We start from the raw sequence: 11381 nt of genomic DNA, 5'->3' as shown, positions 1-11381 counted from the left end.
TTTCATGCCCGTTGCTGGTTGGCTAACTAGCAACGGGGTCTTACCAGCCAATGGAATTGTGTGATTACAAGCCAGGGGAATCCCATAAAAGAGGGCTCCCCTGGCCCAGATGCCAGTCTGGATTTACTTTATGCCTTGCCAATAAACCGAGAGCTGACTGTCACTCGACTCGTGTCTTACTGCCTGCGCGATCTAACACAACCCCCCCGGGAATCAAGTTATACTAATTGACAATGAGCTGGAAGGATCTTTGGGCAGGTTGTTACTTTCGGGGTCTATGTGCTCTGCTTTCCCAGATCTCCTGTTCTCACTTCATGTGTTATTTTCACTTTATTTTTTTAAATTATTTTTATAAATAACTCAAGGTGATGAACACACACAATACTCCTTCCTCCTCCCATTTTCCCCACAACAGCACCTCTGTGAGGTGAACTGGGCTGAGAGAGTGTGACTGGTCCAAAGTCAGCCAGATGTTTTTTCATGCCTAAGGCTGGCTAGAACTCTCTGTTAGCCTGGTGCTTGGCTCAAAGTCACCCAGCCAGCTTTCATACCTGAGGCAGGACTAGAACTCACAGTCTCCTGGCTTCTAGTCTGGTGCCTTAACCACTAGATTTACACCCCCTCCCCGGCCAGAGTAGCAAATTGCTTTCTTCGCCAGGTAAATGTCTATGGAGATTCTCAGTCATCCAGGTCATAGTTATCCCAAAGATGCTTTTTTTCATGAGGCAACTGGACTTTCTTGTTTTTTTTCTTTGAAGACGTTTCGCTTCTCATCCAAGAAGCTGCTACAGCTCTGACCATCCAGTCAGAGCTGAAGAAGCTTCTGTCATGGTTCCGACTAATGAAACGCTTCAAAGAACTTCCAGGCATTGTTTATCCTAAAAAGTCTTTATTCTCTATGTGACAGAGTGTCGGCACAGCATGGATGGATGCCAAGATCTGAATTTCCTTTCCTTGCACATAACATTCCAGGCTATTCCCCTCCCCTATTTTGCAGTCATAAATCACGTTTTCCAATCAGCCTGAGGGGCAAAGATTCACTTCCGTTCCTATCCCGTGCATTCCTTATCTTTCTCCTCCCCTCCCAGCATCATCTAAATCAGCGGTTCTCAACCTATGGGTTGCGACCCCATTTGGGGTCGATCGACCATTTCACAGGGGTCGCCAAGCAAAGCTGTCCGCCATTTTTTCCCCCTTTTCCGGCGGGTGCCTTACCTCCCTTGGGCTGGGCCAGCTGGTGGTCGGCCTGCTCCGTCTCTGCCGCTTGCCAGCTACGCCTCGGCCGGCGCAGGGGGCGGAACCACGCATGCGCGGCGCTCCCGGGCAGGGAAAGTCCTCGACTTATGACCGGTTGGGTAGTCCTTGACTTACGACCGGTTTAGTCCTCGACTTACGACCGGTTTAGTCCTCGACTTACGACCGGTTGGGGGTCGCGGCATTAAAAAGGTTGAGAACCACTGATCTAAATTAACTATAAAAATACCAGACAGTTCTGCATATCTTGTCAAAGCGATAATATCCAATATTAGCAGTGTTGACAGCTTCTTGGATGAGAAGCGAAATGTCTTCAAAAAAAAAACCCCCAAGAAAGTCCAGTTGCCTCATGAAAAAAAGCATCTTTGCGGGTTCCCCAGGTAAAAGAAGAAAAGTTGGAAGAACATTGCAAGAGAAGCAATGGGAGGAAGAAAGAAGAGACATAAATATGATAACTACCTTCTGGATAGCAACTTTCTGAACCTGGGCTCGGTGTTTAGCGTCATGATGGGCAATCCCACTCCTCAAACCTCTCACCACAAAGGATTTTAAATATCCAGGGACAGCTGCTTGAAATTAAAAGTGGATCCCTGATAAATGGGAAGTTACTGTACAATTTAGCCTTTTCCTCCATGTTTTGTCATATCCACGTGGATAACCCAAGAGAGATGAACGAGGAAATCAAACGTAGGCACTGGTGGAATAAACTCTGTAATGGCAGCAGGACTCAATTCCAATTCAAGGGTTAGCCAAATTGTACTTAAATTGAAATCATAATGTTTCCATGGATTGTTGGCTTAAAATCTAATCTAACTGGCTTGTAGGTCGCAACCTCCAGAGTTCTTGTCTGGCCAGAAACTAAGGCTGACACTGAATATTTAGCATTGTTTCAGAGAGAAGACATAGTCAGGTGGTTTGGCATAAGATTAATAAAGCAATTAGTAGAAAATCAATCACCAAGCCAAGATCCTAGGCTAGTTTCCCAGGCATTTTTTTTTTTTTTGGGAAAGACATAATTGTATTCAGGCTTAAAGGAAACCTGAAGTCATGGTTTTCCATTGCAATTTAAGATTAAAAGTACACACTGAAATTCTGAAGAATAAGGGTTGGAGCAGCTGGACTAAATTAACCTCCTTCCAAAATTTGAAAAAAAGTATTTAATATATGTGGAAAAGAAATAATTATCTTGGCCTTCTTCTTTTGGCCCGGTGCTGTTGAAAATACTATGAGGGATACTAGCAATATTCACACAATGTGGCTATGTCAGTTACTCTCCTGGGTAAACCACTGAAATCCACATCCTGGTAGTAGAAATGCCCAAGTCAAACAGGGAGTGTCCATCTGATTTATTTATTTGGTTACTTATTTATTTCCTTATTTGTTAGCCAATTCATCTCCAACTCTGGGGAAAGTCAACACAGGAGGCCAGTGAAGTGGGAAAAAGGGAGGAGAGGAGGAGGAGGAGGAGGAGGAGGAGGAGGAGGAGGAGAAGGAGAAGGAGAAGGAGAAGGAGAAGGAGAAGAAGAAGGAGAAGGAGAAGAAGAAGAAGAAGAAGAAGAAGAAGAAGAAGAAGAAGAAGAAAAAGAAGAAGAAGAAGAAGAAGAAGAAGAAGAAGAAGAAGAAGAAGAAGAAGAAGAAGAAGAAGAAGAAGAAGAAGAAGAAGAAGAAGAAGAAGAAGAAGAAGAAGAAGAAGAAGAATCAGACTGTAGTTAGTAGGGGAAAACAATGAATGCTATAAATGTTCAGAATCAAATGTTCAGAACCAATCTCACAGTGGACACACACTCTGCTTTAACCCAAATTTCCAATCATATTTTATTTCCTATTAATCTTGTAACTCTGATCATCTGGCAGAAGCTTGATCCAAGCCATTTAGCAGGAAACTAGCATTTCCCCCCGATAAAAACAGTACAAGTTATCCTGAATGCAAACATCCCAATCTGCCTATGAGAAAAACCTGCAGAAGGGCAACAGCTGTCCTCTTCATGACCCCTTCCTCACATCTGGCTATTGAGTTCTGTGCCTCTGTGACCATTTCTCTTTGGGGAGGGGGCTGATAGGAACACTGACCTCAGGGAAGTTGTACTACACAATCACTACATCTGTTGGATGCAACGGCAAAGAAGCTGGACCAGAAACTAGGAGAGTTTCAGTTCTAGGTCAGTCTTGAGCATGAAAATCAGCTGGGTAACTTTGGGCCAGTCTCCTGGTTGCTAGGCCAGCACCTTCACCACTACACCCACCTGGGTCTTTTCTCTGGTCTCAAGGACAAGAGGGAATTGCATCACTGAAAATGCGGAGAAGAGCCTTTAGTTGACTCTTCTGGTTTTAGTATTTATGATTAATGTGTGAAATATTCAGTCATAAGCTCTCTGGTGGAATAACTGGAAAGCAAATTCTAGCACACAGAAACCACAGCGTAATTAATGCTGTTTCTGCTCTGTGTTCAAGGTGCCAACAAATAACTCCAGAGTTGTTTGAACTCATACCTTTGGCACGCAGAGTTTGCCACTCATTATTTCTAGCTTTTATGTTTACTGTGGGTTTCTTCCCTAAAACAAACACTGGGATTTTTTCATGAAATAATTTCAACGGGAAGAGATGTTACTTGTACAAAGCAGGGCAAAAGTAGAGTGAATATTTAATTAGCAGAAAGAAATAGGTCTGGGGGGGGAGTGTCTTTTCCTCTCCCTCTTTACGGATTTTATGCAGTCTGTCATCTCATTGACACCAAAGTCTGATGGTGCTTTTCAAATTGGGGGAAAGTCTAATTAGGAGTGAAATTAAAAACAAATGAAATGATGGAAGTTTCAAGGAAGCTCTTATTAGAATTGTTTTCATTGTTGTGCGGCTGATTTTTTTTTAAGTTATAGTGATTTTACTTTGACTTAAGGGTGCAGGAAACAGCAAAGTAAAACCTGGAAGATTAAAGGATAAATGGCTAAATCAAATTCCCATGAATTTGATTTATCTGGATAAAACACCATTCCTAGAACAATTTAACCGACAGCTAAATCTTCAACTCTTAATCAGCTGCACTGTTTGTTATCTTCTCACCAGTTCTTTTTGGTTGTCTTCTCAATTGACTGCTTTCAGAGGCCAAGAAATTTCCCTAAAGCATGCATATTGCGTGAAGAGAAAAATCTCTCATCCGTTTTGAACTTATGGCCTACGCACTCGTTCCATTCCAATTCTTAAATCGCTTAGAGAAAACTTTTAGACTCATTGATATACAAGTAGTCCTGAGTTTACAATCATTTATTTAACGACCATTTGAAATTATAATGGCACTGAAAAAAGTGATTTACAACTGGTCCTCACAATTAGAACCATTGCAGCATCCCTACATCATGTGATCAAAATTGGTCATCAAAACCAGCAGGGGGTCTTCAAAATTGGCCCTTTTATGACTTGTGGACTTCAACTCCCAGAATTCCTCAGCCAGCATACGTTGGCTGAGGAATTCTGGGAGTTGAAGTCCACAAGTCATAAAAGGGCCAAGTTTGAAGACCCCTGGGTTACAGCATCCTCAGGTCACATGATCACCATTTGTAAACTTCCAAGCCAGCAAGCAAAATCAATAGGAGGAACCAGATTTGCTTAACAATTACGTCATTAACACCTGCAGTGATTCGCTTAACAACCACGGCAAAAAGGTTGCAAAATTGGGCATGAACTCACTGAACAATTGCTATGCTAAGCAACAGAAATGTGATCATACTTTGAAGACGATCTGTAAGTTTTTGTTTACAACACCTTGAGAAATTTAATAAGGAAGCTTAGAAGGAATGAATGTTTTTTGCTATTTACCATCAGAATGAAAAGATAAAAGTCTTTGAAGAATAACTTTATGCTTGGGAAATTGAAAGCTGTGTGAGAAAAAAAATAGAGTGTCTGACTAGACCAGTGGTTCTCAACCTTTTTAATGCTGCGACCCCCAACCGGTCGTACGTCGAGAACTAAACTGGTCGTAAGTTGAGGACTAAACCGGTCGTAAGTCGAGGACTAAACCGGTCATAAGTTGAGGACTACCCAACCGGTCGTAAGTCGAGGACTTTCCCTGCCCGGGAGCGCCGCGCATGCGTGGTTCCGCCCCCTGCGCCGGCCAAGGCGTAGCTGGCAAGCGGCAGAGACGGAGCAGGCCGACCACCAGCTGGCCCAGCCCAAGGGAGGTAAGGCACCCGCCAGAAAAGGGGAAAAAAATGGTGAACAGCCTTGCTTGGTGACCCCCATGAAATGGTCGATCGACCCCAAATGGGGTCGCGACCCATAGGTTGAGAACCGCTGGACTAGACACTGAGGTCACAAATATAACCTTGGAACATCTCAGAGAAGCAGTCACTGACAAACAATCCTGGTGAAATGAGATGCATCAGATGACAAAGAGTTGACTGAACAACAATATTAAGGACATTGATTCTTAACTAATGCACGTATATGGACACATAAAATCAAAAGTTTTGAGAGTAACTTTTCTGTGCCTTTTTCCTATGGGCTATTAATGTCAAATCTTTATTTATATATTACTAAGACTGATTCTATAGGGACCCTATAGTCCAGTGATGGCGAACCTATGGCACGCGTGCCAGAGACAGCAGTCGGAGCCCTCTCTGTGGGCACGTGCGCCGTCGCCCCAGCCATGCCTCCCCCTACGGCCCCCTCATCAGCAGCCCCCCTGGAGGAGAGTCGCCCCTGGGTGTGGCCCGCATGGAGTAGCGCAGCCAAGGACATGGCAACCAGGCACCAGGGACAAGATTCTGCCCTCGCACCCCATCACGCACAGATGATGCTGCGGGGCACGGGCGGAGGGCGTGGCTGCCATGGCGGTAGGTGGCCCTGCAGCCAGGTGGGGGAGCGGGACGGGCGTTTTTTGGGCACTCGGTATCTAAAAGGTTCGTCATCACTGCTATAGTCCCTATTCGGGGTAAAGACAGAGAGACTGGATGGAGCTGAGCCTTTACTGGCTGGATGCCCTTCCTAATGCCTACATGGAGTTCACAGCAGATATTTTTTCTTTGCACCCTAGGAGAGAAAAATCTGCCTCTACCTAGGATTGAACTCTCAGCCTTCCAAGTGGGAGGTCACCATCTTCACCAATAGGCCCCCATGCAGCTCAGTCACAAAAATGTTGCATGTTTATTCAACAAGACTCCATCTTCTGAAATCTCAAACACATAGGGGGCTTTGCAAAAGTTTCAAATACATTTGCAATTATTAATGTGACAGAAAATGGTTGAATGCATAGGTACTTAAGCAGGAATTCAATTTAATTTTTGTGTGTGTGTGAATCCATCTTCTTTGTGTAACCTTTTTAAGAACAGCCCTTAGTGCACTCATCAAAGCCAAATAGTGTCCTTGGCTTGAAATTAGAGTTAATCATGAAGGAGATATTTGTTTACAATCCTTTCTGATACTCATTTCCTTATTAATAAATTAATAAGACATAAACTAATGTCCTATTGGAAAAGATGAAAGTAGTTTCCATGCTGTCCAAGTTGATTGTACATGTGTGGAAAGATAGAAACCTTTTGGTAACAGATGTTGTTCTTCCAGATAGATTGCCAGAAAATCTCTTCGAAAACTCAAATGAAATTTAAAAATATAGCTTGTCATGTATCTGCGCTATAAGGTTCTCTTCTTGTTTACTGGAAATTTGGATCTCGAATTGATGAGCTGCATGTGGCCAGCAAATCCTCCCCACTTACTAACACAATCAGGAACCTTTCTGGATCTATCAGTACAGTATTCAGAGACAGCTTATAATTCATTTTCACTGTCAAAGCTTTAATCTAAATTTTACTATTTGCTAATCTGCCGAAAATTGGATGAATTGAGAATATGGAAGCCGTGGACATTTTGTCAAGGACATTCTTAAAGTGAATGTTGAAATTTCCACTCAGTTTGATGGAACTTCTGCATCCATTAAGGCAAAGACATTGGTAGGTGATGAAGTGGTGGTGAAGTGGATGAAATATTCAGAGAATCTCACTCATCTTAATGTTTCATTATCAGGTGTATATCCAATCACATTTTGAAACAGCTAATGTCAGCTTACTTCAACTGTAGCCAACTTTCAAACCTTCATTGTACTATTGGTAATTGGCAATATTTTCAAAGGTGGTTTTCCATTGCCTTCCTCCTAGGGTTAGAGAGAAGAACTGGCTCTGTCACTCAGTGGCTTTCATGTCTAAAGTAGGACTGAAACTCAGATTTCTGTACTCCTAATCCAGCATCTAATTACTAGATCAAACTGGCTGTCTTGGACCAGAGTAGACCTCTATTAAATGTCCTCATAACCACATGTGGATGTGAAAAAATATGCATATGATTGATCTTCTAAGTTGCCATCCCTAAGTCTTGTTAATAATTTCATCTTCTCCAAATATCTCCACTTAAGCTTTGTGAAACTTCAAAATATCTATTGTTCCACCACAAAAAACAGATGTTGCAAAGAGTCCCATCCTCTTGCTCCAAATCATTGTTTATCTGGAGTTTTGGAAACAATCTCAACATAGCAACAAAGAGGTAGATCAAACTCTAATTCTGCTGCCATGGTGGCAGAGGACTCCTGGTGGCACTGTGGTTAGAAAGCAGTATTGCACTTTAATTCTGCCCATAGTCTGTAGTTCGACCCTGACAAGGTGCAAGGTTCATTCAGTCTTCCATCCTTCCAAGTGTCAACCTTCAAACGAATTTGGCTGCAGCCATCTTCACTTCGTTTTTTGGTTGCCACAGTAATGGGAGGAGGGAAGATGTATTCTCTTAATTTAGACATAACAATAACTGTTCTGTGGGAACCAAGGTCAAGTTACCTAAGTTTTGGCCAGCTGAAGCTTCCGTTAGAAAGTCCGCCAAAGTAGTTAATTGGGGATTGTGATTTATGACATACTGCAGGGTTGGGGAGTTCAACTTGTTACTTTGTAACCTTGGGGGGTGGGGAACTTTCAGTCTTGGTTTCACCTTTGTACGTGCGGATACTATATAGTCATTAAATGTGTTCTTTGAGGAAAGCAATTGCCTCAGAGTTCTTATTTCTACTGGTCTCATCTATCGGAACCATGACACCAAGGTCAGTAAATAAGGAGCCAGATTGTTGAGAGCAATATGCTGATATTGTAAACCGCTCAGAGAGTGCTATAAAGCATTATGGGATGGTATATAAGTCCAAGTGCTATTGCTATGGTGGTAGCAGAGTGGTAGCCCAGATTTCTGCAACCCAAGTCTGGTAGCCTGAGTCTTCCAATCCGTTGTTATAAAAACAAAGAAGCAACAAATTGTACTGCTAACTAGACCATCTTCTTTATCAACACAGCTGGCTATAAAATTCTCAGCCTGAACTAGCCCAGTGTCGGCAGTTCCAAATGAGCAATTTAATTCTGCCAAAACGCCCTTTTTTAAAAAAAAACTTTGAAAACAATTTTGCTGACAAATTCTGAATAGAACTTTAATGCCCTTTTATCTTATTTATTGCAAACTTAACTTTCCAGCATGTTCTGTGTAAACATACATACTTGGCATTGGATATTTGGGAAACAGTACCACTGTTGAAATTGCTATTTTTATTCTTTGTAATTCATCTCTTTCACACTGGTGTTAAGACCTTTCAGGCTTAAATATATGTATATAAATTAGGCACAGAATGCCACTTTAGATCCTTTTCCTGCTGCATCCCACTTTGCTTTAGTCCCCTCATTTTAACTTTCAGCCTCTTTCTGGTTTCCAATTTCCCATGTCCCCTCCGTAGCTCAACCCCTTTCTTCCCCGTGCCAGCAAACAAAGAAGCTCTTTGAACCTGTTTCCCATAGAAACCTAAATCTTGCCTCTTCTTACTTTGGGGGTCTTGGAGGGTGCTGAAAGGTTTCCTCATCAGGACCAACTCTGTGACATCAAATCCCATGGATACCAGATGAGAGGTTTAATGCATTAAGTGAAGGGGAAAAAATATCCAAACAATGCAATTCCCAGACATTCTACATTTGCATGTTAATTGGCTTGGGCTGCTGAATTATACATACACTTACATATGGGGTGAGTGGATGTGCTTCTCTCTCTCTCTCTCTCTCTCTCTCTCTCTCTCTCTCTCTCTCTCTCTGTGTGTGTGTGTGTGTGTGTGTGTGTGTATAAGATTCACTTCAGAGTAGATTTATTGATAGTGTGCTATCAACTTCATGTCTATGGAGATTCTCAGCCATCCAGGTCATGGTTGTCCCAAAGATGCTTTTTCAAAAAGCAATTGGATTTTCTTTGTTTTTCCTTGAAGCCATTTCATTTCTAATCCAGTTGAAGAAGCTTCTTGGATGAGAAGCAAAATGTCTTCAAGGAAAAACAAAGAAAGTTCAGTTGCCTTTTGAAAAATCACCTTTGGAACAGCTATCAATTTCATTTATTTCTAAAATAGCAGACTATTCGTACACGCATGTAAACAAAGATTTATTTACTGCATCCCATTTCCAAATTAAAGCAGTAGCAGCATTCAGCCCCTCGCTGCTCTTTCCTCAACTCTTATTTTTATGGCTTCTTCACCACTTTCTTTATGGTGGCTTCCTCTCTCTTTTTTACCTTCATTACAGAGCTTTGATCCCATGACTGAGGCTGCGCTCTTGACCTTTTCAATCACCCTGCGGACATCTCAGTGTCCCTTCAGCTTATTTATGGTAATTTGTGGAAGCAGTCTTGGGAAGCTTTTATGAAATGATGGAGCACATTTTTTCTAGTGCTCCCGAGAATAGGAACAATGAATTAAAATGACAGTAGAGATGATTTTGAGTCAGCAGTGTGAAGAATTGGTAGAAAGGTTAGTAATGGGAAAGTCTAGTAGAGTATATTTTTTTATATCACTAAAATTTGTAGTCTTCTAACTCAAGGAACAAATATTACTACACATGTTCAGAACACATTTCCATTCAGGATAGAGATCCATGGAAAGAGAAGGCATTTGGTGGAAAATATTTGTGCCTGGAATAAAGGTCCATTTATTTCACAGTGAATTATTTTTTTATTCTGGTTCCTGGACTTCAAGTATTTCAGGAAAAAAAATAGGGTGTAATTTGGATAGATGTGGCGTGGCCATGCCAAAAAAAACCCCCCAGGATCTGTGTGTCAAAAATAATTCTAGCAGTCCCCCATTCAGTCAGCAGGTTACCAATCTATCAACGAGTGATAACTGATGGTTCCCACAGATCATCAGTTCTTCTGTCATTTCCTAAAGAGAAGACAACTGATAGACTCCAGCTGGGCAGAAGACTATCAGTCACTTAGGGAGTGGCAGGACTGAAGACAGATGAAAGTGAACAGAGTCATCCTCGTTCAAGTTGAGCACAATACTTACCCAGGCACAATTTTCACATTTGAGATGGAAATTCAACTTCACAGAAGAGGGAGCTTCAAATGGAAGCTCTTCATAATAGGGGTACCCTAATATTAAACTCCTGCAATAGTAGGCTGTCTTTGGTGACCTTTGGACAAGCTCCAGCTTTATATATCTTAGCAGTCCGCTTACCTCTTTCTCCTGGTGTTCCAGATTGCCCAGGATTGCCAGGAAAACCTGGGCTTCCTGGAGATCCTTGCTCTCCCTGTGGTCCAGGTAAGCCTTGTCGTCCTGGTTCACCAGGGGGCCCCGGGATAGTCCGTGTGGAGATCGAGTTGCTTGGAATCTGATTTAAGATTGAGTTGTATCTAGCCAAATGACCTGCCAAGCAGACCAATACAGAAAACATAAGCTTCATCTAAGAACTCTATCCCGATTGAGCTTTATATTAATAATAAGAAGAAGGGGGCATTGATTTGAGAGTTATGAGTTGGGCCTGGCCCAATAAATTACACAGACATGTAATTCTTTTTTAAAATGCACAAATACATCTAGCAGCTAATCATTAGAACAATGATAGTATCTGCGGAACTAGAGACTCGACTATGGAAACCTATTTGGAATAGGAAGAAACCCAGAATAAGATATAAATATTAAATTTGAGATGATAATTATGGATGGTAAAGGTTTTATAGCGACTCGGATTGTTTTGGATTTGGATTTTGTTAAAAGGGAGGCTATTATGAAATGATTTAGAATTTAATACTGAAATGTAGCAAGAATATGCTTCTTTTTTCTCTCTTTTTTTTCTTTTCTCTTT

The 11381-nt window shown here is 41.8% G+C and overlaps 1 protein-coding gene across 1 annotated transcript in view; it reads right to left on the bottom strand.

Annotated features, from left to right (window-relative positions):
- COL14A1 (collagen type XIV alpha 1 chain) overlaps nucleotides 1-11381 on the bottom strand; it is a 136376-nt gene that overhangs the window by 15087 nt on the left and 109908 nt on the right. The window contains 1 exon segment of the mRNA XM_029286115.1: nucleotides 10754-10942. Within this exon segment, the coding sequence (XP_029141948.1) occupies nucleotides 10754-10942 (189 nt within the window).

The sequence above is a fragment of the Protobothrops mucrosquamatus genome, unplaced genomic scaffold (genome assembly GCF_001527695.2).
Source record: "Protobothrops mucrosquamatus isolate PMUCROS unplaced genomic scaffold, P.Mucros_1.0 scaffold2934, whole genome shotgun sequence".
NCBI lineage: Eukaryota > Metazoa > Chordata > Lepidosauria > Squamata > Viperidae > Protobothrops > Protobothrops mucrosquamatus.
Note: the sequence above shows the minus strand (reverse complement) of the source record. Positions and strands in the feature narration are given on the sequence as shown.